The following is a 27,698-nucleotide window of genomic DNA, read 5'->3' as shown; positions in this document are numbered from 1 at the left end:
TTTCCATATGACATGTGCATCATTTTAGTGACTGTCTTATTTAAAACTCAATATAATAGCATACTCTCCTGTTTGGTCATAGAATTACAATCCATTGCAATTACGAAGCAGCAAAACAATACAGATTGCCTCTTGTCATCTTGCAAAGGCTTTGTCTGAAATGCAGCCAGTGTGTAATGACTGTAAATTGTGATATATGTTGGCCAATATTATTTACACAACTAGTGATCCCTGCCCCCAATGTCATTATGTGTCTTTTTACGTGTTTGTGTGAGCATGTTACAGAGAGAGAAAGGAAGGTCATCTGTGTCTGCCCTTGGTGAACACTGATGACATATTGCTGATGTTACCTAACGCTGCACATAAAAAAAGTGTTTGCATGGAGACCACCGGACCTAAACACACAAACATAATTGGAGACAAGGACACATAGTCATTACTTCCTCTGAGGTGTAAATGCAGAAAAACATTTTTTTAGCAGATTAGAGCTTTATTTTTTATCTGAGCTGATTTAAACAAAAAGTATCCATCGCAATTCTTCTGTACTTCGGAAAAATAATCAGTTCACAGATGACATTTTTTTCTAATGAAAAAAATGACAAAGACAAGCAGTTGAGTGACAAAAGCAGAGAAGAGCTACATTTTTAAAGGTTTCTTGTTAGTGGTGTAATATGTCATACCAAAATGCACACAGCCAATATGTTTTGGCTCCTCTTTTGTCATGACTTTCACAGGAGTCAAGTCGGTAATGATTTCATTGATTGTGGGTTCTTCACATCCATCATCAAAGGGTCATTGTCCGATCTTTATCTAATGACACTGTTTAAACACAAATCTCTATTCTTTGAATAAATTACCTGCACACATAGTCTCCTGCTAACTGAGTAATGTTATCAAAAGCTGCAACTAAAACCATCACATGAGGAAACATTAAGAAGGAGAACATGTTTCGTGACCAATATCTGGGTCTCCTCTTGTTGTGCAGAGGTTTCCTTTTTCCAAATAATTTATCAAAATGAATGGTCATGCACATATTTTAGTGCAGTACAGATCAAATGCTTGTGTCTGCGCTTTGTTTGCCCTTTGATGGACACTTTGGGTGGTCAAACTGCCTGCATATCCCCAGGTGAGCAAATACGCCTTAGGTCCTGTGTGGCATCCTCTGACTTTTATTAATGGGCCAATCAATTCTTATTTGTATCACCCTTTCAACAGAAATCCTGGCTTTCCAACACTTAACTAATTGGCTGACCCAAGGTTGAGCTTGAGTTGTAGAAATACCTCTTTCCTGCTGAGCCGATGGTTGTTAAATGGGTTGTTAAATAAAATCTGTCAGGCGATAGCAATGAATAAATCACTTTTTGCTAATACAGACATGAAAGCACTATCTAGCTATCTATCTCTGATCCACCAAAGTTAAGTTATTGGCCGCCATCTAGTGACACATGGCCCCTATTACACCATTCTGCAAACTTCCAAGAGATTTATCACCAAAAAGTTCTTAAAAATAAAACAGAGAAGCCAACTACAATGATTTATGTGAAGTACAAACTTTTATTATTGGAGAAGATGAAGCTGCAGTTACACTATGGTGTTGAACTACGATCTACTGTGTCAAGTATAACCTCTCAGGTCCTTTCAGTTGGTTGTACAAAACATGCCAGCAATTTAGTCTCTTATTTTAGGAAAACTATGGCCTGCGTATGAACCATCCATTAAATAACATGTCCTTGGTTATCATTTCAATGTTTCAGTGCTAATGTGAAAATGTTGGGGGTAGGTTTTAATAAGAACTTTTCATGCTTGAAATATTAGTAACGTCAATAGCTAAATATGTAACCTGTGTTCTCAGGCCACTGAATTTCTTACATAAACCTTAAAAATGTCCTTCCACTACTTTTATGAAAAGCTGGGCATGAAATGATTGATCTGTGGACTTATAAAATGGATTTTGTTGTGAAAATAAGGCAATGTGTGTTACGGATGGTTCTCGATTGCCTTGCTTTGCGTTTTATTGCGTTTCCTCATTTAGTGCACAACTGACATAGCATCAGATATTCTAAATGAACTATCAACACACTGCAGCTAAACACCATCATGTCAGAGTCACATGTCCACAAGTTCCAGTCAAGATTTACTCAATCCAACTTCGAAAATGCATGTTTTGGGATACCAGTACAAAATCTATAAGCTAGTGTCAAATTCAGCCCCTATTATGTCCTTGCATTTAACATTGTACATAAATCGCGTACATTTCTGCCCAAAAAAGAAGAGCCATTAAAATTAGCAAGCTCAGGCAGCATTTACATGATTGGAATTCAAGCAAAGCCTCCGAGAAACATTAAAACACTGTAGCTTGAAACCAGTCATGCATGCACATTTTCATGTTTCATTTATGAGTCTGTTTTTACAATATAAAAAAAAAAACATTTTAGAACTGACTTCTATGTCCCCATTTGGTTGATAGCCTGCTTAACATAGTCCTAAAATCAACCATTTAACATGCCATGCAATAGGTTCACTGATTCATTGAGGGGGAAGTACTTGAATTACTCTCAGGGGAGTTTTCCTGTAGTACTCACTAAACAGGATGAATAAAGAATGAAGGAAAGCAAGCATGTTTTTTTTTTTTCTTACTGATTATCATAGCTATGGGTTGGCCTCATAACACCTCAAGTCATTCAAAGGTATCAAGGTTATCAAGACATAATGCTCTCCACGTGATAAGATTTGAACAATATTGCATTATGAACTCCCACTATATTCTGAAATACTATATTTTGAGGGGGTTAGTGTTTCAGTGTTTAAGTGCTGAAATGCACTCACCACTCATAACAGAGAGCAAAATAACAATCCAAACCAATGTTAAGTGTTAGTTGAATGCAGTAGTACTGTGTATTACACTCCTAAAAATTTCCCTTTCATAATTAAAACATACAACTAAAAAACTTAAATCTACATTTTAACAGAGAGCCTAGACAGCTATTTTTCTAGTCATCCAAGACCTTGAAGTACACAAAGCAACTGTAAGTAAGCACTGATTGTGAGATATTTAATCAAAAACATAAAAGGAGATAAAGGAAGACCTCTTAGTTTTAATGAGGTTATATTTTTACAACTTTCAATAATGAACAAAATCCTCAATTAGTTTCAATTAGTTTTACTCAAAAGTGTCTAAAACAACATAATCATTGACAGTAAGTCTGTTGGCTACAAGGTCTAATGATACGTCTCACAATGGCACCAATATCCCTCATCATCAACCTGGTCAGGCAGAGCAGTCCTCCCTGACCTACTTCAGTCCTGGCCATCCCCTCTCTCCACATGAGACCTCTCCAGTGAAGGACAGAGGTGAGGGAGCATACAGATCAGAGTCTGTGTCTGATTCTCCCTCAGCTATGAAAGGTCTGACCCTGGCACAGAGTGAAGGTCCAGCTCCAGCTTCAGTCCCTGTTCCTCCTCCTGAGCCTGTGAAGAAAGATGGCCCAAAGAAGTCCTCTTTGGCCTGAGAGATGCTGAAGCCGCTGAAGGAGCGCTCCAATTCCTCATGGTCAACAGATGGGATGGAGAGTGACGTGTCGCTCTCCACAGCGGTGGCATCCTGCTGACACCTCTGCCTCCTTTGGCGCCTCCTGCTCTGGGAGCCGCTCTCTCTGCAGCTCGCACCCTGACCAGAGGAGGACCGGTCATGAACTGGAGCAGGTGGAGGGGGAAGGCGGAACAGGGTGGGTGAGTGGTCTCCGCAGCCACCAACTGGTGAAGGGGTGTTGGCCATGCTGCTTCCCCAGGCAGGCTGGCTGAGAGGATGCTGCAGCTGGTGCTTCCAGGAGGTAGAGGGGCGGCTGTTGCTGCCAGAGGGAGTACTCGCTGATACTGCCACAGACTGACCGAGTAAAGGATCTTTCTTTTCCAGAGACCCATCTGAGCATGGGATATCTACTGCTGACCATGTCTTCACCTTTTTCTCCTCTTTTATCTCTTCTTTCCCTTCCTTCTCCTCCTTTGTCTCCTCTGGGCTGTGGTAAGGCGGGGCTGGATACGGCTCTTTGGAGTTAAAAAAGGCCTCTGTTTCAGAATGAGGAATGCCCATACGCTGTACATAGACGTTGACCAGGAAATCAAGTTTCCTGTCCATACAAACCACCTGCAGGGAGGGAAAATTACACATTTAAGTGCTTTTGATAGGGGGGAATATTTTAAACAAAAATACGTAACTCACACATACTCAAACTGATTTTGACCAGGAACTTGGGTAAAACACTCATACCTGTTTTTCCACTTTGACTAGACGTCCCATCATGCTCTGGTCATCTGCAACCTCTCCTTCAGCTTTTTGACCTTTTCCAACTATCTGGTCAACTCTAGCATTTGAGAAAGATGATTCTTAGATGTAAAATGAAAAATCATATGTTCTGCCAGAGAACTTAAGAAGTTCAACATTAGAATGCCAAAATGTGGATTAGTCTCCCAAGGAAAATAAGAAAAGTTGTCAAGCTCCAAATAAATGTGTTTGAACAATGGCCTAACACTTGCACACAAGAAGGTAAACATCTCCTGAACAGTACTGATTTTTGGTGAATGGTGTGGATGCATGCATCATGAAATTAAGCAGAATAAAGTCTAAATCGAAGGATATTTTATATGGGGCCAAAATGCATCACTTGGCATGCTTTTGTTGTGCTTCATGCTTCATTTCCATTGCATCCTTCTGGGGGAGCTCTCCCTCTCTTTCTTCACTATGAGAACAAGCATCTAGCACTTTAAACCCCTGTTGAGTTAGGTCATATGATGTGGCTCATTAACACAGCAACCACAAGATGTCTGCTTTTTCTTTGTTTTTGTTTTTTTACCTTTTCTTGGCAGCATCTGACAGCATTTGTCATATAAGCTAAATAAACAACAACCTGAAAATTCAATCCATTAAACTAATTTCTTGAATTTTTTGTTCATTTATGGTTTGTTTTTTTAATGAGACAGATTAAGTGGCCTTAACTCAAAAGGGGTCCATCAGTCATTATGATAAGGACGCTTGTACAGTCGTGAAAAAAAGCACACCCTCTTTCAGTTCTTTGTGTCGGGACATGATTTTAAAAATTTTTAAAATGCTATATAGTCCTCACAAGGTCGTAAAATTGAACAAATGCCTCAGATGAACAACAATATTATTCATTATAAATGTATCATGTTTTTTCAATGTTATTTAACAAAAACTAAGCCAAAGTGCAGAAGCACTGGGGGGAAAACAAGTTCATAGTTCAAGTTCCATAACTTTTAGCAACAGTGCACCGAAGCAACAGTATTTTCAAATGATGTTATCAGTCTCTGTATCATTGTGGAGGAATTCTTCTCAGGGATATTTTAGTATACAGAGGAGTTCATGAGTAACTCAAGGACTACAAGGCGTCCAGGTCCTGTGGCTGCTAAACAAGCCCAAATCATCACCCCTCCACCACCTTGCTTGGCTGATAGTATGAGATGTTTGTGCTGAGGCTTTTTCCTGCCAAACGTTCCAAACTATTCATTCCTGTTCAGTCTTTTTCTAATTGTACTACAACTTTAACATTGCATATTGTAACTGAGGCCAGTAGAGTCTGATATGTAGCGCTTGAGTTTTCTTGCAGTCTCTCTATGCACTTTACCAGTCTGACTTTGGGATCAACTTGCTGGGATGTCCACTCTTGATAAAAATTGGCAACTATCTTGAATATTTTCCAGATGTTGCTTATCTTTCTCATTGTAGAAAGATGGAGTCCAGATTATTGGAAAATGATCTTAAAATGGTTCGCAGATTGAAGAGCAATAACATTTACTCCTCTAAGATAGTTACTGATGTTTTTTCTCCTTGACATTATGTTATCACACATTTAAATGCTCCAGATCAGCAAATTGACAAAACTCCTGCTTTTACAAAAGTGCTCATACTTTCTGATGTTTAGTTAATTAAGTGCATTCAATTAGCAACACCTTGCTGCTATTCACGCTTATTATAGGAGCAGTAAGGATGTGTCTAAATGAATAATGATTTTGTCTCATGAGGTGTTGTTCATCTGAGGTTGTACTTACCTACTTTTTAGACCTGGTAAGGACTAGCTGATTTTCTGTTATGTCCTGATACATAAAACGTTTGAATTGAAAGTACTTCTTTTTCACATGACTATAACAGCTCCAATATCTGAACTATGATTTAAGAAGAATAATGCTGAAAAAATGGTCATTCTAAAAGTGCAGTCTATTAACCTAACCTAGGACCTTCAGTAGACTTCTTATGACGAGGTGTTGTTGGGGGAGGGGGCCCCACAATCATATCTATCCTGGCAAGGCACACAGAGACGATATGAGTGCAATGCAAAATGAAGCAACGGGGGAAATCACATCAGCTATGGAGAACACGTTTCAATATATTCCGTACACACAGGACAAACGGTGAGTCTGACTTGCTTCATGAATGAAAAGTGTATGTATTTCACTCTTGGAATATATTTCTTCTACATGTTAGACCTTCAGGGCATCAAGATGTGAAGAGCTAATTTACGGGAAGGAAAACTAATAGAGAAAACACATCAATGTTATATCAAATGAATTTGTGAAGGGGTGATTTGTACTATGATATTAGATAAAAGCTACTGATAGACAACTGGTTTGAATACAACACATGTAGTTGGACAAATGAAACATGAAACATGTGTGTATCCACTATGTTAGTGAATGACTGCTACTATTTTGAACTGAAGATAATTGTTAAGCCATTATTTCAATATTGGCCAATTTATAATATTGTATTAATTCACACAAGCCATCTCAAATAGTGATGGTGCACTTGCCTGGACTGCAGGTTCTTAATGCGAGACAGCATGTCCAGGTGGCCAGCAGAGTACTGTTCAATCACATCCATGACATCATAAGGTCGCAAGCTCTCTTTGAACTTCCTCTTTAACACCAGGAACCTCATGACGCTGAGTGGAAGGACATTGTGGTTACATAGTGTATGTCACATAGCATAGCAAACAGAATTTCACAGCAGACATTTGGCTGTGAAAGTGAAACATGTGATCCAGCACTTAGAATACCCTGACTCTAAAACTGAAGCTTTTCATCTTTTCCAACAATAACAAGTCAAATGTCTTCTCTGGGACAATTATGACAAGTTGACAAGTAAGTACAAAGTAGGATTAAATTAGTATATGGTAGGATTATGACATGCAACAGTCTAAAATCATAATCCTAATCAAGGTCATCCTATTGTCTTTTACTGCATTTTCCAGTTGATTTCATGTTCTTGATTAGCAGATGAAATTTGCATATTTTCAATTAATTAAGCATAATTTTGGACATTATCGCTAAGTTATAATAACAGTGAAATCGCCAAAGTACTTCCTGAAATCTGAGGACAATATCGCTGATAGGAATGACAACAACTAAGAAAGTAAAACCAGTCACATGAAGACATACCTCAGTGAGGCCTGCAAAATAAATGGCCACAGAGTGAAGGAAAATCACAAAGGCAAACTGTGAAGGCCTATTTTGTCGTCCCTGTCAAACAAAGAAAAGAAAAACTAAAAACAGTAAAGCAAAACTTTACCAGATAGCCCTTATAGTAATCTTCAATCCAGGTGGTAATTCTTGGGTGAGGAAATCACAGTGGCAGCTCTTATCATCGCCAATTTCCTCTCCTGGGAGGCTTGCCTCTGAAGAGAAGAGATAAGGACACTTAAATGATGTATCATTTGCTTCCACATGATGAGAGTCAACAGCAGAGGCGAAGCAGAGCTGTTGCTTTTATCCTTACAGGAGCTAAATTCAGATGTCAAGTTGGTTTCAAGCCAGTTAGCAGTTTGTGAGAGCCGTGAGCGAACTTTGTGAAACGACAGGGAAAAAAAGACTTGTGTAGTGCAGAATTGAAGGATAGTGCTGATGTGATAAGCTTTACTGAAGCCTTTGATGACAAGTACTCTCTTCCCACCACCAATTCCAGATTAGTATGGTAACTAGCATGTTTAGGTTAGCCAGAAGGCTGGGAAGTGGATTTTGAAGCATTTTGCATACAGGTGTTAAGGCCTAATTGCAAAAATATAGATGAAAATCTGGTAGGGAAAGTGAGGTCTCCATGCAAAATAAAGCAGGGTTTTGGGACATTGTGTATTTGGGTCAGTTCTTGATTATCTTGGCACTTGACTTGAACCCACTACTAGCTTATCTTACTGTTGCTGTAAAAAAAAAATTTTTTTAAATTTAAAAAAGGAAGAAAGAAAATAATAAAATAATAAAATAGAACAAAATAAATTTGTGTGGTGTTCAAAGAACCTAATAGATCAAATTTAATCAAATCATTCCATGCTTGCTCTCAGATATACTCATGCATTAGAAAATCCAGCCACCAGAGGGAACAAAAAATCTCATACGCAAAAAGAGGGGCTCATGTCAAGTGAACATATCTCAATGGATTTCAGCATGCAGATATCTCAGACCAGGTGAAGCCAACTACCGGTAGTCTTTTTATAATTTCCCTTAAAGAAGCCAAACAACAAAAGATCCCAATTTCTTACTTATTAAACCTTCAATTGCTGCAAAAAGAGAAACAGGAGAGACATGGTAAAAGATTTGTTATGGAGTCTAGCTGGATGAGTATGGCAGACAAATCAGTTCCAAACATGGAAACGTGTGGAATCAACTGAATAGTTTTAGGTTCATGTTTGAAAGGCCTGATCTCTTTTCTCATACATTTATGGTAATCAACGGAAGACAAGGAAGCTTTATATCACATGATACATTGTACATCTAGACATCAAAGACTATATTACAGTTGAAACTGAAGACATGTCATGATGACTTGTCTAACCTGGAGAACTCTTCAGTCCAAAGTCTTCATCCTGCATTTCAATCAGCACTTTAACATGTCATGAGGTAAAAGAGGAAAAACAGCTAATGAGAACTGGTTCAAAGAAATGGTGAAAGATAGAAATATATTTGTCGATTGTGATATAGTGGCCTAAATGAGATGTGGATGCATATGAACTGTCTGGCAGTTAATGATGACTGGATAACATCCAAGTAAATAGTCCTCTGTCTTCTCAGCCAAGTGTTGAAATATTGACTTAGGTTTGCTGACATAAAGGCCCCTTTTAGCCTTATATTTAGGGACATATTTAGGTGAAACTACATAGAAACGTCACCTGAATGATGATTGCTTTGCTTTCATTAAAATTAGTATATATGCATGAATTATGAGCAAAACACTTCCCACTTCTAAAAACACACAGAAGCTGATTTGTTTGGCAGCTGCCATGGAGCCATGCACAACTCTGCTGTGTCCTTCAGTATCAGCTAAATTCATAACTGTGGAAAGACTCATTGTTAACAAGTGAATAATAGTCAAGTAAGTTTCCCATTCATTTTGAAAACAGCTTTAAGACACTGAGAAGAAATGTGACTTATGTCAACAAAGGGATTCGATTGATAAGATTTGCTGAAGCTCTTTGAATACACACACAGGTCTTTTGTTAAATAGTTTTGTTAATCGCTCAGATGTTATTGTGGGCCTGCAATTAGTCTATAAGAAAACTAAAAGAAAAATAGCAATCAATTGTCAATTTAATTCAAATTCTAATTTGTAATTTGTAAAGGAATTTAATGTCTTGGCTAATGGCACATTTTGGGAATCACATTTGCATTCTTTCCAAAAGTGAGATATCACCCTTGGTCTGTGAGCTAAATATAAATTCCAGCTGCTGGTCGCCTTCATTTGGCAAAGAGACATAAACCAGCACAAACCACCTGCTTCAAGATTCTTTACTCAGCTAGGCTGATTGTTTATGGGCTGTGGTTTTATATTCACCAGACAGACAGTAACTGTTTATCCACAGGATGAAAATCAAAAGATTTGATTCCAAATAGGTCTGAGCTCTGCTCAATTGCTTTTGATACTCTAATCCAATTGGATTCTGTACTGTGCAAGGTTTACTCACCTTCTGAGTTTTGGCGTGAGGTGCTGCCCCTGACTCTAAAGGAATGCTTTTGCCCTCGATTCTTCTCAGTGAAGCTCCAGCTCTTGGTGACCTTGCTGGGGCTTGCTTCAGCTCCATCCTCAGCCCCTGGCGAAGGGGCTTTCCCCTTAACCACAGGAGCTTTGGAAGGACTGGGAAACACCTTGTCCTTCAGACTGGCCTTCCTACTACACAGAGCAGGGAGGGAAAATCAACCATTGCAACTGTGTTATTATTTTCAAGCATTGTAAAATTGAGTAAATTATTATCTGCAGCTAAATGTGTGTATCCTTGTTTTTGTGTGATCTTGAGAATCTGTAGAATTCAGCACTGATGTAATGATTAATCTTACCTCAGTAGAAACGCAAAAAGGGCAATGTCCTACAGCAGATGGAGCCATGTCCACATACGAGCATAGTCGAGCATTCAGTGGTTCAGGCAAGCAGCAGGAAGCTACAAGCAGGCATGCATGGGAAGCAAAGTGGCACTGTGCTTCTCAAAAGGAAGAGCTGTGGTCTCACTCTATGCAAAAAAGTGAACACAAATCATGCAAAACATTCACCCTCATACTGTAGGCTCGCCAGATACTCAGGAATTGTTAGGTACTCAGCAATATGGACCTTGCCTGCCGAACAGAATTTTGTAAGGGCTGATTTGGCAAAAAAGGCAGCAAGCAAATCAACTGCATAAAGACATTACTAAACACAAACAATAAATCAACAGTGACAGGATCCTAAACGAATGTGTATATATGCATTTTCAGTGAGAAACAAGAAAAATGTGTAGGTTGAGTAGCTTTTGTCTTTATTTCTATTATATAACTTCTCACATACCCATCATTGACAGAGCTTTATGATACTTTAAATGAGGGGCTAGTCAGAACTCAATAAAATTTGTCTTAACTCTGTGACGCCACTCACTTTATTGTGTTTAAAGAAGAAAAGAAAAAAGAAAAGAAGAAAAAAGAAAGAAAGAAACACACAAACTTGCAGTGCAGTTGTTAGTATCTATGCAGCAACTATACCTAATAGTTCTCGGGCAGCACCCACAAAGTCTGTCTTTGTGTGCATTTTCATGACTGGAGTGGTGGGCAGTAGAGGAGACACAAAAAGATAAAATAGCAGTGGATACAGTCACAGAAAACAGAAGTGTGTGCCAAACCGTGATGCCAGTAACACTTTATTTAAACTTTTTGATTGATACTGAATTTTATTTGCAGTCCATTTCTCAGTCCAATCATTAATAGTTAGATGTCTTTGCCTTTTTTAATTTTGCAGTTCAAAGTACCAAAATGACCAAATAATTTTAAGTATGTTTTATGTAAATTGCTTAATATTTAATGCATGTATATTTAATGGCTTATAAAGAAGTCCGTTCTGATAAAGTGTTACTACATTGTCAATAATTACACATGTTTTCTTTGTCAAAAACAGTGTGGTAAAAATCAAGCATGGCTCTTTAAGTGTTCCAAATGAATTTTCTTAAGGTGATGCTGAAAGCTAGTATCAAAGAACAGCTTATTGGTGAGTGTTTCGTAAGGTTGCCAGTTGGGAGTTGGGCCAAAGTGAGCTGATCTTTGAGCATGTGAGCAAATGCAGCATGGCAATTCTTGAAGGAGGCACTTATCACACAGATATGTCCACGTTCGACACCCAGCACCCAAACCCACGCACACATACAGATGTACCGCACACACACTCCCCCAAGAAGAGTGCCTCAGCAGCAGCTAAGAGCAGAATTGAAGAGAAGCCAAAGGAAGATGAGAAGAGATAAAAAGCTAACAGCTCACAGACCTGGGAGAGGTTTCTGTCTGAGACTCCTTCCTGTGAGAAGAAAAGTGTTACACAGTGCAAGTTAGCATCATAGCACACTGTAAGTCATAAATCAGCATCATTGCATCTAACGTTGAAGGTCTTTGACCCTGGAAAAAAATAAGCTTGATCCATTTCTAGCATTTAAGTCACAAGATATGGATAAGCATGGACATGATCTTCTGTTTAAAAATATTATGAATGTGTATACAGTAATACCAGATACGGGCAACAGAAACTAGATCTAAACACAACATTGTGGCATTGCATACTCACAAATCATCTTGATAATGAACAAATGTATCTAATAAAAGTTCTCTCTTTCAACTCAAAATTTGGTCTTCAGTGACTTTTGTATTCAGAGTGGCTATCTGCATCAAAGCCTTTAAAAACATCATGATCATATCTCTAATCCAGAATCTTCTGAGTAAAGATGTCAGCTGGATGAAAAAAAACATTACATTTGCATTAAAGCTCGCAGGAGCAGAGAGAAACTGCAGTCAGTTGTAAATTCTATCTGTGTTCAGCATGATAAATGATCCCTTTCTTATTACAAATAATTAGTTCATCCTTAACTTTTGTGAATATAGTTTGATATTGTGGAAATCTGTAACATTTTAGTCCTCATTTTTTTTTATTTGCTCATGAATGCTCCATAATGTTCATCATTGTTTTGGTTACTCACAGGTCATGGGTAAAATCAGACAATTACTGTAAAGGACAGTGAAGATTGTTTCTATTCATCTCTATTTGTTAAACTAAATCAAATTAGTGAAACAGTCAGTAAAGTGCATGGTGCACAGAAAAGCAGCCAAACTCATTAACTCCTTGGACCTAACAACAAATTATTTTCCATATGTCACCAATTTAGTGACACCAACTAGTTGCTGAGTGATACTTTTTTGTTGATTTGCAACAAGAAAACCCTTCTAAACCTTGTCTTTTGGATCTAAGTCATTTGAACCTTACTGATTTGATTGTACTGTTTAATATCAATGGTCAAATATGTCTTTTCTTCTTCAGCATCGCTTATTATTATTGCAGTTATCATTATCTTGTTTTCATTATCATCATTTGATCTATTATATTACCCACATTATGTTTATACCTGAATGACTTGCCCTTCAGATTCCTTAGCAGATCCAGTTGATTCAGTGGTGGAATAATTCTAGAAAAAGACAAAGAACACTTTATCATTCCGTTATCTTTCCACCAACTTAAATGTTAAAGCTTGTCTTTGAGACCTTTGAAGCCATTGCATCTAGTTTGACAGTTATTCCACATGCTGCTCGTCAACTTTTCACCTCAAATTACAACAGGATTGAAAAGGAATATCGACAATCACCAAGGAGAACAGACAACCGGCAGTCTCTACCTCTATGCTGAAACGCAGAAATATGTATTTTGGAGGTCGAGTAAAACCGATTGTTTGCTGATTCACAGAGCTGGATAACAAAATAGCAGAACTTGCTTTTTGAACAGCCTTTCAAAGGGATTCTATATTCAGTGTCAAGGCTCAAGCATCATCATCTATAAAAATGTGTTGATAAAGCAGAGTAAGAAAAGTCACGAGGTGTGATGACTCACAGCAGGCAGTTGCATCTGATCTGACAAAACAGTTTGAAATATAACAGAGGACTACTCTTCTGGATTCAGCTTTCCACTTTGCTTATAGTTTTAAGAAAGATGGCAAAAAATTATATGGGAAATGGTTATATTTCCCAAAAATGCTGAATAAATGAAAAGTATTATTGAGCCAATATAATTATTTACCTGTACATTGGAACGGCCACAGTCTGCTCATAGAAATCCCAAGTGCACAGCAGATCTGTACGGGAAAGGTTGGTAGCATAAAATCTCCAGGCAGCCTGGATGTAGAAATGCAAAACTAATTTAGCTTTTTACCAAGAGGTCAAATACATATGCATATATATATATATATATATATATATAATTTTTAGATGAATACCTGGATGAGGCCAGCTGCAGGGTTACGTCTCTTCTCAAAATGTTTCTGCCTGTGCTGCTCTTGGACTTTGAGGGCAAAGCCAGAACCCAGAATACCCTAAAACAAAAAATAAATTAAGTAAAGTCTGTGTTTGTTCAAAGAGGAGGCTAAACAAATTGGCTAACAAGTGAAATAACTACCAATATCAATGTGTGATACCAATAAGAGGCATCAGTAGCTGCCAGAAAAACACTCCCAGCAAACAAGGGATGTTCCCAGGATATCCATAAGACATTCACAACACCTTTGGATAACGTTATCTTCTTTCACCACCCATGTAGGGGAACGGCAAGGCTTTTTGGGGTTCTTTGGATATATGTGTTGTGTTTGAGTTCATATGTACCCTGCATATACAAAATCTGTGAGTTATGTGTTTAACATTGGTGAGATGTTGATCCTTAGTCACAGACAGACCCACAGAAGGTTGGCTATCCTTTAACGTCCCAATTTTGAATGTCTTGCAAATAACATTTACATGACTAAAAGGGAACCCTATACAGCGAAATATGGTGGTTGGTCAAAGGGGACCATTTGCAGTCATCTAAGGGACTTTTGTTCTATTGGTTTGTGTATAACGGGAAGGCATCAAATCATCTTATCGAATAAAAAGGCAAACAAACGGCCACAGTTTGTTTACTCCACAGGGTTTATTAGCTTGTTTTAACTGTTTTTAATTAATCATAAGTATAGCTTGTTCATTATTAAATTGAAAAAAAAACTGTCAGAGTTTCTTCAATTTCCCTTCGTTTATGCAGTTTTAACATAAAGTAGAATGTCTATAATTCAATCCGCAGTTCAAGATCTATCTGTGCTTTGCCCAGAGCACTGAAGACAATTTGCATTATAGCTGGTATAGCTAGAAATTAGTGGGTGATGGTGTGTGACAAAGTAAACAAGTGTTAGCTGCATACTCAAAGCTTACTGTTGAGTCAGATGTCTCAGGTGGAACTTTTTTTCAACAATTAAGTTGATGCATGTATTAACATTAATACATGCATCAGAAATGGATTAATGTTTGGATTAATTTGAAAATGCTGATTAGCTTATGTGTTATGTGTTTCTGGTAAGCTGTTGGATAAAATTAATGATGAATAAGAGTCTTTTTCACCATACTTTCAGTGATTTGAATGCCCAACTGCTCACTGTCTAATTGCTTAGCTGATGAAAACAGCTGCTTGATCGGACTGACTGGAAACAGTGAAGGTGAACCACAAGAGTACATTTCTGGGCCACAAAACCAAAATATTATGTTAATTATCAAAATGCAGAGTTGAATGGAAACCTCTTTCATACAGCATTACAAAGATTTAATCAATAAAGGAGGACTGCTTGCATAAAAGGGATTAAGGATGTGGTTAAATATATTTCTGTATGAATGTGTTACTGCTAACACATTCTAACTTCATGAAAGAGTCCAAGGCAGTGCACATGATAAAGCTGGATGTATAGTTTCCAAGGGAGAGTAGCAACATCACATCAATGCACTCTGAATAACAATTTTGATCAGCACTTTAAGAGTACTGTTTCACTATCAACACTAGATTCAAAGCTTTCTCAACTTGCCCATATACTTACAGCGGGGAGTGCAAAGAATGCTACACCTATCATACTGAACGTGGCTGCCAGCAAGCGTCCATTCCAGGTTTTGGGAACCTTATCACCATAACCGATGGTGGTTAGAGTGATCTGGTAAACAAAATAAACAATATAATTATATTTTAGTGCTGTGATACAGGCTGTATCTCCTGTCTGTTTAAAGTAAAATAATTAAGAACCACTGGGAATCTAATCCAAGCACAATTCTCAAAATTTCAAAATGCAAACCATAAAGATCATACTGTAGAGCCCTGTTTCTCCTCCCGTTTAGTCTTACCAATCCCCACCAAAGAGCATCAGCATAGGTATCAAACTCTTCATTTGACTCCTTTTCCACAGAATACACCAGGAATGAAGCCAGGATGAGGCACAGAAAACCGATATACCATGCTGTGATGAGCTCCTGTGGGAGAGACCAGCAAGGTGAGCATCAGGAAATCTAAAGTAATAAAATGTCATCAAGGATCTCTTTCAAAGGTGGGAACGTAACCTCTGCTGACTGGTAAAAAACAGCCCCTCTATAATGATACTGATCATGTGAGTACTATGCCTTGTATGGAACAGGAAGGGTTTCATGAAAGTCTTTATTTCCCTCGACTCCACCCGTGCCACAGACTTGCTCTCTCTCTTCATCACATCCCACACAAACAGGCACTCAGTAGCAGACTTTACAAAGCTTATTAGTGCACGCAAAAGATTACATTTCAAAGCTCATTGAACTGCTAATAGTTTACCACCAAATACACTGGAAACAAAGAACTGCTGTGATTTTAACTTAAGCTGTGGTAGTTCAGTCTTCATGTGGCTACTGACATAAACTCCTGATCAAAAAAATCCGAAGACAAAGGACAGTATTAAATAAGTGCCAGTATTACCTTGCTGTGGGCATAAACTACAGATCCGAGCAGCTTCCATGTCCCTCCACGTCGGTCCATACGCAGCATCCGCAGGATCTGCAGGAACCTCAGACTTCTGATGGCCGAGGTGGCAAAAACATTCCCCTGAGATCCTGCTGCCAGTACAGATACTGAAGCAATCAGCACCATAATGTCTGAAAAAACAGTCAAAACACTAAATTAGATTACAACATACTTACAGAAGTACAAAGACAGTATATCCCTGATCAAATCTGACGGAATTAATGGCATCAACCTTGTAATTGAAGTATTTCCTGACATTCTAAATGTTAAAATTGCCAGTTTCAAAAGGTTTTTGTTTTCTCGCTCAATAGTTCCAGCATTTCAATACAGAAGGAGTGGAAAAATGCAGCAATGTTTCTATGTTATGTTATGTTATAAGAGAAAAGAGAGCAGAACATGAAGTAACCCTGTTTTCTCACCTATGACACAGAAAGGCTTTCTGGCAAATTTTAGCCTCCCTCTCCATCCTCTGTATCGACAGCAACAGCCAGCAGCCCATATCCTTACAATGTACTCCACTCCAAACACCACAATGGTCACAATTTCCTTTAAAACAAATCAAAACTGGGGTGTTAGGTCTGTGGCATGAAATTATATGTAGCAGAGGGGAGATTTTCAAAGTGAGAGGCCAGCGTCTGGGTGGAAATTCTGTCACAGCAAACTCTGATAAATGTATTTGGGAAATGATATATTAGATAATACAGTAGTCGCCAATAAGTTGTCATGTAGGATAACTTACACATTGTGACTTGGTTAAAGGGATAGTTTAGGGGTACATTACCTTTTGGGAACTGTTTTTTTGGGGTACTGTACCGTTTTTTTCCCCAATTTGCCAGATTCAGAAAGTAATAATTGTCTCTGCCCGGAAACTTTCACAGTATTTTGTGTAATTTTTTGCATGAGGTAGCAAAATATGGCTATCTTAGCTCACTTGCTGAGTTTTCAAGGGATCAAATAACATAATCGTCATCCTATAGGCATCAACGAACTGAAAACACGTAAACAAAGTGGGCTGAGGGGGCAACTTTTTAGAAACTCTGATTGACCAGGGGCCCAATTTCTCAGACTTTGAAAACCCCTGCAGTAGAGGGTTAAAACACATTAAATGATACCTACCAAGATGTACAAAGCATTCTCTGAGCTGTCTTTGAATTCTCTGATAGTGGCAAAGACTGACAAGATAAGACAGGAGAAGACCAAGAGGAAGCTGGAAAAGATGACAAAGGGTTAAAATATTATTACCTTTTCTCTCTGGTGAGTCACTGTTGAACTTGTTAAATCTTGATGAGGATGCATATAGAAAATCTAACACAGTATATTCAGTCTAGCAGCTGTCTTTATTGATGAAAAACATACAAATATACCACCTGTGATGTCACTGAAAAAGGTCTTAAGGGCTTTAATGCTCATTGCCAAATTTTGAGGTTAAACATGTGGTTCTTGTGTTTTTACCTGCCAGTCTAGATCACAACCTTTTGTGAATGTATCATCTATTTGTTAAATGGGGAATAGTTAAATAGGGAATAGCACCAGCTGACACTGCTATCAGCTTAACTTAACACATTTGACAGAGTGTGTGTTTACTGGCTGTCTTAGTCACTTGGTCTTCATTTGAGAGACAAAAGGTTTTATTTCTCCTCCCAACACCCTGAACCAGTCAATATGCTTGCTGTATGGAAACAATGCTTATCAGGGTTTATTTTGTTTTTGAGCATTAGTGTCAGTGATGACGTGTAGGTTTGAGCAAACTGGTGTGATCCTGAGATGCTAACAAGATTTGAGAGAAAATCAATTGTTCTCAACACACCCAGAAGACTGGCAGTGATCATCACACTACCACCTTGCTGGATGAAGATTTGCATGTGATTTGAAGAGGAAGAGGAACTATAGGACCTGACCTTAGGGACTTCCTTTAGAAAAGGTCTTCTGGAAAAAATCCAAAGCACAGCTATTGGAGAGTGTCTGATGAAACCTAATACTTGCACAACGCAGGATTTTAAAAGAAGCCCCCTCAACCAGTATTAGTCATCAAAAAGTGTTTTCTGACTAATATCCACATCCCATCACTAATTAGGATGACGTTCTATGATGTAATGAATCAATAAACAAAGTAAACAATTGACTCAGTTTGGATTTATGACTGAGATTAAAAAAATGTTGGAAACAAGTTTCTTATGCAAATTGAACAATTATACTTTACTGCCTACTTTACTGTCATTAACTGTTATATGTTAACAAACTACATTAATAGTTCAGTTACATAAAAGGGATGTAAATGTAACAGTAACTACAGAGAGATACAACTCTAAATCCACATAAAATTTATTGCAGTGCAGCACTGTCAACTCTGGACTGTGTCTTGGTCTATCAGTGTATAATGTTTCAACCAAGACTTGAACATTTTTAAAACATTTTGTCAAATTATTGCAAGTATGAAAATCATTGGCAATAGCCTTTAATTTAAAACAACCTTCTAGAAGCTCAAAATCTAGCCTATGAATTATGTAGCTTAATGGATTATGCTTGATATGTCATAACAAGAAGCAGCAACATAGTGTCAAGCCCCACAGCAAAGGGGTTCCAGATTCAAATTTAATCTTGAGCTTTTCTGTGTGGGGTTTCTATAATGTGCCTGTATAGGTTTTGTCCAGGTGCTCCATTTTCCTTTCATTGCCTAAAGACATGTATGGTGAATTTTTATCTCTTCCCTGTTATGATACTGAAGTTAACTAAAGTCTACAACGGAACCATTATCTGCATCTTAACATTTTCTTCAAGTAATTCTAAACCATAAATTATTCATTCTCTGAGCAAATCAGAGTGAATCTGACACATAAACTAATTTTTTTTCTCTGAGCTATTCTAAATCAACCTTGATAAGCAAGTTGTCTAAGCTTTTACTTCAAGATGTACCTCATGAAGAGCCCTTTTCAAGTACCTAAAAACACAAACATACATAAAAATTCTTAACTTGCAGTTCATGTGTCTTATGTTTGTGTTTTTCTGCTTATCCAGTCTCCTTTTTGTTATATCAAACTCTTGACAGCTACTGCTGGCTATCAGTCTGTCAGAATGTAAAGTAAAGTCAATGGACTTTGTTTTTAGTTCTGATTACATTCTTCTTATAATTTTTATCAGATGCTGGTAGATTGCTGGCAAGAAAAAAATACAACAAAGCACAGCTTGAGGTCTATGAATCATCACTCTGTACATCATCAGATTTAGTGAGACTACTGTCATCCTATACCTACCATCTACTGTAAATGTTTGTTTTTGGCGTCTCATACATCATTGATGACTACAGCAGTCTCGCTCAGTAAAAAAAAAGCTGTTCTTGCACTGAGAATGTTTGTATGTATCAGATTCTGCCTTAAGCCTGGGGTTTGTCACAATAGTTAAATCTATGTAAGCATAAAAGTTTGTATTCATACTATCAGAATTTTATCAAAAACTCCCTTTAATATTAAAAGTCCTTCTCTTTATAGCTGTTACTTGATGCTTTGATGATCACCATCATTGTCTCTGCCTCTAAAATTAGAGGTGAAAATGATGTGTGAAAACTTTGTAACTGTTAAGTTTTTTCTGGGACAAGAATTGAGAGAGAGTGGGCTTAAATTCTAGATCTAATCACAAAATCAATACAAATAAGGAAACGTACAGAAAGTGCATATTCATTTTTACACAGATGGATGGTTGCTCTACCCAAGTCCAGAATAACAACATGTTTTTTTTATTGTTTGGTTGGCTGAATATTCAGCTTCATACTGTGACCCCTTTGAGATGTCAGTTATTTCTTACTTTTCCACTATACTAAAGCCATGAGGCATATTAGGGTCAGTCAGTAAGCAGTCAGTAAACTTTACATCTTGTCTTTTACAGTGCTCTGACTTGTCATCTTGACTTTCCGTCTCACCATCTGAAGACTAACATTGCTTTTGTGGAGTGGTACAACTACTGCTTAGAGTATGAATTCCTGCATTATCTAAAAGGCTACTATAAAGAAATTGTGGCCGTCGTTTTGTCATGTGGATATCCATGATGTTGCCTGGCAGAGACTTCATAACATCAGTTCACACTAATAATAATCAAAACAATAATCCTATACCTACAATACACGCTACAGTTACATAAATTAAATTCTGAAAACAAAGGCTGGCAGACTGCAATTCCACTTGGAGATTTTTCCTAACTCGACCCTGCCAAGCTCATCAGCACCTGCTAATGAGGACAATTGCTAATAAAGGATGGGGACAGAACTTGCCTCCTGGGGCAGTCAAACAATTTGCTCCTTCAGATAAACCCCTATCCATCACTTTACCATCACAGAGTGACGTTCAAGAAGATTTGTTTGTGCCTCTCCGTTACCAAGTAGGAGGCACAATGAAACATCTGTAAGATCCTGTAAAAACATTACAAAGATGGCCAAAAACAAGCTCTGCTTGGTCACAAGTTTATCTTCTTGCAGGAAGGGAGAAGATTCATGTTACTCTCATGGCTGTAAATAAAAAGAAACAGTGAGCAGCGTAACATAGCAAAATTACCTGAAAGAAGAGTTAGCTTGGATTATATAAACAATACATATTGATAATCTGTGACTTTTAGAGCCATTGGTGTAGGGAGTTTTTGTCTTTGAGTAGAGTTAGGTTAACGTTTTAATGTCTTTATGCTAAACTAAGATAACTTATCACTTGCTATTTTGCTCAAACTCAACTCATATGCCTTTCAGTGTTTATATTATAAATGTATATGTCTATTGGTAAATTGTCAGTCTATATCTTAAAATGTCAAAGACAATGATTTTGTTAACTGCCGAAAGAGTGCTGATTATAACCCATTTCCAAAAAAGTTTGGGCACTGTGTAAAGTAAAAATCAAAACCTAAAATAACTAGAGAAATAATTTAAACCCTACACTTATCTGAAAATAATCTTCAGATAGACAATCTATCCATTGATTAAACAAATCAGTTTTGTTATCTAAAATCTTATCATTCAGAATTTGATGCCAGCAAGATCAACTGTTTATAGCTCAGTGACATGATTGCGTATAAATGTTGTTTTTCAGAGAAAGCCTTATTTAGTTAGGGAGGACCTGCAAATCATATTCTGATTGTATTACAACAGATTTTGGGTACTAAACTGATTTGGCTGTAGATGTGATCTGTTATCCATTTAAATCATTTGGTGCATTATAAAATAAATGATATAGTGAAAAAAACTGTATCTCAATCATGAATGAGCAAACCTTTTTATTTGAAAACAACAACAACCGGCTTCCTCGGTTCCCATGTTTCCATATTGATAAAACAACTTTCTTAAAAGGTGCTGATAATATCAGACTCAAAAAAAGTAGTATAGAGTTTAGTGTAGAAAATGTGTCTTTTTTTACTATTTTCAGTTAAATCCTTTTTTTAAAAAACTGCTGATTTTCATTCATTGCCATTTACAAGGATAGATGTTTTTACCTAATACTGTAGCCTATTTTCTCCAGCAAAAAGACAGATGGCCACAGATCTCTATTTAAAGACGTCATCTCTAAACTCCCCTAACTCCCTAATAGAAAATGGATTAAGAATGAAAATCAAATTCCTACTTGGACTTGACAAACAGCCAGGGGCAGCAACACACATATCCACTTGTTGCCACAAAGGTCGAGACAACATCAGTAGCAACGTGACCATAGATCAATCAAGTTGAAGGGGCTGTTGTTGGAAGCAGAAAAGCTTGCATTTCCCCTGGAGCTGCAGATAACGAAACATCGATTTGCCCCGCTCAGCACAACATTGCCTACCCAGACGTACTCATCAAGCTAAATTTAGACTGCCACCAACTCAAGAAGAGCAAATAAGAAAGGATGAATTTTTCCCAAAGAAAACAGTGGCTGCAAAGAACACATGCCAGCACTGCGTCGTTCACTTTCTGGGCTCTTCAAGAGAACTTTGATGCTTAAGTGACTCTCTGTGGCACTATTCTTGTGTAAGAAACAATACACCAGTGGCCCTGCTAGAGTAGCTACCTGCTGTCATTGTGTTCCCTTTGAGCCACACAGGTCCCTTGCAGGACATACAGTGTTCACAGCAGCAATGCCTGGGCAACATTGGAAAGTCTTTACTGTTATAGAAAGAGAAATGGTCACTTCTTACATAAATCATATAAAAAATAAGAAACATTTAGCAAATGAATCCATAAACAGAAATAAACCCTGCCAAGCCTGCACTCTAAGGTAATCTTTCCAGAGGCTAAAGAAGGCTTTGCCAAGTAACTATATCAGCACACAATGTGATATATAGTGCTACTGAAGCCAGTCAAAGCTCATCATATTAAAAACAGATTTAAATGACTCAACCATTTTTATCTGGTTTAAATTCCACAATGCTTTACTTGTGATAATGAATTCAAATCACAAGATAAGACAAGTTAAGTCAAATCATTTTAGTTTATAGCCAAAATCATATTTTTTTAGCTAAGGGCCAACATCCCTGTGTCCAGGCCTGTACTCCATTTCATGGAAAGCATATCCATAACAAGCAAACATGAGTAGAAAGTAATAGTACTGGAATCTTTGCCAGTGGAAAAAATGTTGAGTCATGCCACATCCATCTCTATACAGCTGAGAAGTATGCACTAATAATGCACCATTCAGTACTGTTAAACTTGCAATATATGACAGAACAGGTAAATCCTAATCTGAGCTATAAATGATCAGCTATTAAAGCACTGCCATTTTGTGGAATGCTTGTAGATACAATATACTGAACAAGGAACGTGAAATGTGATACATTCATCAACTGATTTACATTCTAAAGTCTATTTAAACAATTATTCAACCATTTAACTTTGATCAAATTGAACAAACTATGTGATCTGTGACTATAAATCTTTGACATAGTCAAACATAATTTGCTTCTGTCCAGGTAGCAATGGTATACTTTTGAAAAACAGAACAAAGAGACAGATATGTCATAGAGCTTTTGTTATATACAACCCTGGTTAGAAAAGATGGCATGATATGTTAAATGTGTGCTATCATTTACACACTGTATTAAAATAAAACTGAAACAAAGACAACCTATCAAATAGAAACTGAGAAGTTTCTATTTAAATATAGTCCAATTTTGAATTGTATGGGAACAATAGGTTTAAAAAAAAGTGTTGATAACAAGCCAGATGATGGACCTCTTCTTTAGCTCTGAGGACACCGAGTCCATGATTTCGTCAGACCAGGGGTAAATATTTTGCTGCTGTGCATCTTAAGTGAGTTCCAGCCTAGAAGATGTGTGAGCACCTCTGGATTGTGTTCACAAGTTTTTTGTTTTATTTGCATGCTGTTGCGTTCTGGTATTTGTAAAATCAGTGATGAATTGTCTTCACTGAAAAGGGACTTTCTAATTTGTTCCTTCCTACAATTTTCTACCACAGAATCATGTGTTGTTGCTTTTTTTTTGTCTGCCTCCCAAAGACTTGAAGATCATACACATAAGATCATACACGTTCAGTATTGGTTTTCAGGCTTGTCTCTTTACATACAAAGATTTCAGTGAATTCTCTAAGCCTTTGATAAAATTGTGCACTGAATTTGATGCAGTCGTCAAATCTTGGTTGACTTTACTTGAAGAACTTGTTTCTTCAATCTGTAAAGTAACTGCCAACGCAACGGAGAAGCTCTTTAGTATGCTTGTTTTCTATCAAACCGTGTTACTGTCCTGTTGAGGTTCTTATTAGTTGTGACATTCAATCGTGTGGTTTTCTTGTAGTATTGCATAACTTTTCAAGTCTTTTAATGCTGTTCTCCCAATGCTTTTTCAGCAGCTCCGCAGATATATTACATAACATATTTCTTAGTGGAATATATGATTTTTTCTTTTAACAATTTTCAATTGATTTGCTAAATGTTTGCATTATTTTATTTACACTTTATGCAGTGTCCTACCTTGTATTTGGAAATGTAGTTGAAAAACTATGAATATTAAACTGAGCATTAAACTGAAAAAAAAAAATAATCTTACATGATGCTTTTGTTCAACATCAACAGGATCATGTCATGTGCTGAGACATATTGGAGTTTATATTGGACCAGCATCAGCAGAGAAGAGTCAGAAACTGGCTCAGAACTTTTAATATTAGATTAAGTATTATCTAAAGTTTGATAACATAAGCAACTATTAACCAACCAGACAAATCGGACCAAATAAGGCTGGAGTGGCTAATCCTCTTGTGTTGAACTGAGTAAGTGTGAATGTTATGGGAACCCTTGGTTCAATTTTCTGCTGGATGACAATAATGAATAAATACATAAATAATTATTAAATGTTATTGAGATTCATTGGGGCCTTTTGATTAGGAGAGCAGCGGGACATGTTTCATGTCTAAAAATGCAAGATTCAGACTTACTCTCCTCACAGCAGACTTCTCTTTACCTAAAGCACAGCACTCAATCACATCAGCTGCTTGGCAGCCAACATCTCTATGCTATACTGTCCTTGCCTTATTTCTCCCCAGTTTGTCTTTAACTGGCCACCTCAGCAAAGTAGTGTAAAACTGGATCATGTCCTGAATCTGTCTTCCAGAATCACTTAATAGAAAATTTACTTTGTTTCTCACTGATTGATGACCATCCATTTTCTCAAAAACATTTGTTCTACTTTGGTGCAAAACTGATACATTTAGCTGTTATACACCAAAGTAATCAAGCATCTGTTAAGCACAAAACCCTTTAAGATATCACAGTCTGAGAGTCCTCCACTAAAGTACTACTCTAACATTTCTTTGTGGAGATAATTACAGGATGCAGAGAAATAGCCATATTTAACTGTCCCACAAGATTCTAAGTCTTCTCCCAAACAGTCCAAATGTTTGTGTAGCAGAATTTGTTTCAAGAAAGTACAGTCAACCTGCATTTTACAAGCTTAATATCAATATCCACTGGAGTGTCCTTGAGTGTGGATCACAATATCTCTCCCCTTTAACTGATGTTGGACCAGATACAGAACTGAAGGGGAAGGGCAGCCTTGGTCTCAAACAGCTATGCAAAGTGAAGTAGAAAGAGAGGCCCATGGCAACCAGAGAGAACAGAGTGAATATACAGTATGTACTCATGTTCCACATATTGATTCTTAACACACATTACAAACAAGACCATGCAACAAAACACCTGCCTGACATTTTCAGAGAAACCCCATCAGACAGAGGAAAAAAACTGTTGTTGTATCACTAGGAGAATTTGCAGTGCTGTCCTCCTTAGTTCAAGGCAGTAATGCCATTTTGTTTGCCAAATGCTTCTTCCAAGAGATAAGAAACAGACTGAAGCAGAAGAGGAAAGACATGACTGATGTCAGCACATGATAGTTTTATAAATCATCAGACTGGAAGCAAACGGGGATTAAGTGAAGTGTGGTGCTATGAATAATGCATAGAACACTCAAATAGAATAAAGGTAGAGCCATGGTTACTCTGTGTAAACTCTTTTGCAGCATGAATGGTGTTTTGTGCACATGTATGTGAGTTTATTTTGGGTTTTTTTTGACAGGATAATGTTAGCAATTACACTAACATATTTCACCTTTTCCCATTTGGATTTCCTTTAGAAGATAAAAATGTTGTTAAAGACATCACCATAAAACACAAAACAAAACAAATAACCCAAAGATGGCACTATCTCTGAAGAGCCCCACTGGTCAATGTAGACCTCCCGAAAAGAAAAAGAAAAAAAAAATGGGTTAGGGTTAGGCTGCTTCAATGGCTGCTGTAGTATTCAGTTAATATTTCAAAAGTGCCCCAAAAGCCTATGCAAGTGTGTGTATGTGGTTTCACATTAAAGCATAGGTTTTCTTCTGGCCATCCAGTCGTCTTAGGGGAGTCAATTTGCTGTGCACAGTGAATTCCTTAACGCTGTTCCACTACCAAACACGCAGTATCACCTAAATGAAAGGAGTGAGGCATGGCTGACGGGCACTTTAAAACACAGTTTAGCCTACTTTTTATTTGAAAAATAAATGCTGCTTACCTTTATAGGCAGATAATACTGCCAATAATGAATCTAATTTAATTTAATTAATCTCTCTGCAGAAAATTACTGCATGTCACATGCAAGAACAGAGTGTGCAGTCACCCAATCACTGGGCAAAAATAAGGTAATGAGGATGTAAGCTGATGCTTTGATAAGAATTATATGATCAGTGTGTGGATATTGGGGCTTCTGCTCAACAAATACTGACCACTGAAAAAGGCTTTTTTACAATCTTCCACATTTAAAGACATGCATCATTAAATTGCTGCATTGCACCTTCAAAATTAAAAAATTGTGTCATCCCTTTCTATGACAAATTGTTTTCATTATGGGTGGCATGTCTATGAGCTGACCAAAGACTAAATATCATCAACACACATCTCACTGATATCACACAGAAAAGGTAACAAAAGGGCAGCATCATGTTCCAGCTACAAGATGCCAACAGACTGGCTAGTTGCTGGGAAAAAAACTCACATTTGCTTGCATACATTGACTTCGGTACATATAGTTGAGTCCACATGACAGTGCAGAGCCAAGACTGCAACGTGAGGCTAATTAGTGAAAGTACTGAGGCGGCCCGTAGCTGTCCACAGATCACGGTGCTGAAACCTGCCGCAACATACGTTAACTCGAATCAATTAAAATAGTGTGTAGATTTGAGCACGTGTCACATCATGGAAACATGAAATACACCACATGGCTAAAAGCCCAAGATATAAATGGCTATTAAACGAGTTACAGCAGAGTTATGCAGGTGAAGTGAAACCCCTCCTATGATCATCCTTCAGCAGTTTGGCAGCACTTAACCCTGTAATGCGCCATTTGAACATTCTCATCAATGCAAAGCGAAGCACACAACCTGCGAAACTCCATAGCAGCTCCCCTAAAAGCATACAGCGGTGCACCCCAAAATATAAGGGCCGTGGTGACAGATTCAACATGCTTAGTTGAAGCCCGAAAAGCACTTACACATAAGCGTGGTAGATAAACGCCCATCCCCGCGGTCTCTCCAGCGCATTATAGAGAAAACTCTGTAGTTTCCGATAGCTGGCATTTTTCTTCGACGGTCTGGGTCTCCCGGCGGAGATGCTGGACCTCGGTCTGCTGAGGATGCTACCCCGCTTAGTGCTCTCCGAACCCGCAATGAGAAGCGCCCCATCCCTGCTGGATTCGGGAGCCCCAGGGTCCAAGCCAACAAACCCGACTTTGTGCTTCTTCTCTCCGGCTTGAGTTGGGTAAACCCCGCCGTTGAGAGATTTCTGCACCATTCTAAAGTCGAGACCACTCTAAGGAGGAGTTGTCCGTGCCCTTGCCGCGGGAATGCATCACTGGTGCTGAGGGGTGTGTGCTGCTGGTGAATGCAGTCGGTGTAGGTC

At 37.9% G+C, this 27,698-nt stretch overlaps 1 protein-coding gene across 6 annotated transcripts; it reads right to left on the bottom strand.

Moving 5' to 3' along the window:
* Positions 1 to 27,698, bottom strand: kcnq2a (potassium voltage-gated channel, KQT-like subfamily, member 2a). Of its 6 annotated transcripts, XM_072367575.1 has the most exons (18): positions 27,292 to 27,698; positions 17,432 to 17,522; positions 16,735 to 16,861; positions 16,271 to 16,446; positions 15,673 to 15,798; positions 15,375 to 15,485; positions 13,761 to 13,856; positions 13,565 to 13,659; positions 12,900 to 12,959; positions 11,774 to 11,803; positions 11,005 to 11,058; positions 9,963 to 10,168; positions 8,837 to 8,884; positions 8,544 to 8,561; positions 7,580 to 7,685; positions 6,822 to 6,953; positions 4,268 to 4,361; positions 1 to 4,144 (listed from the first exon to the last, which is right to left on the bottom strand). In XM_072367575.1, exons 1-18 carry the CDS (start codon positions 27,588 to 27,590, stop codon positions 3,293 to 3,295), a joined length of 2,721 nt encoding a protein of 906 aa, XP_072223676.1. In that variant the 5' UTR covers positions 27,591 to 27,698; the 3' UTR covers positions 1 to 3,292. The 6 variants fall into 6 exon arrangements, 5 of the variants coding, with proteins under 5 accessions (XP_072223676.1, XP_072223677.1, XP_072223673.1 ...); XM_072367576.1 differs by lacking the exons at positions 8,544 to 8,561; positions 11,005 to 11,058; XM_072367572.1 differs by lacking the exons at positions 8,837 to 8,884; positions 11,005 to 11,058.

This window comes from Leuresthes tenuis, unplaced genomic scaffold (assembly GCF_036924035.1).
Source record: "Leuresthes tenuis unplaced genomic scaffold, fLeuTen1.0.hap1 SCAF_16, whole genome shotgun sequence".
Lineage (NCBI taxonomy): Eukaryota > Metazoa > Chordata > Actinopteri > Atheriniformes > Atherinopsidae > Leuresthes > Leuresthes tenuis.
This window is presented reverse-complemented; position numbering and strand designations above follow the sequence as displayed.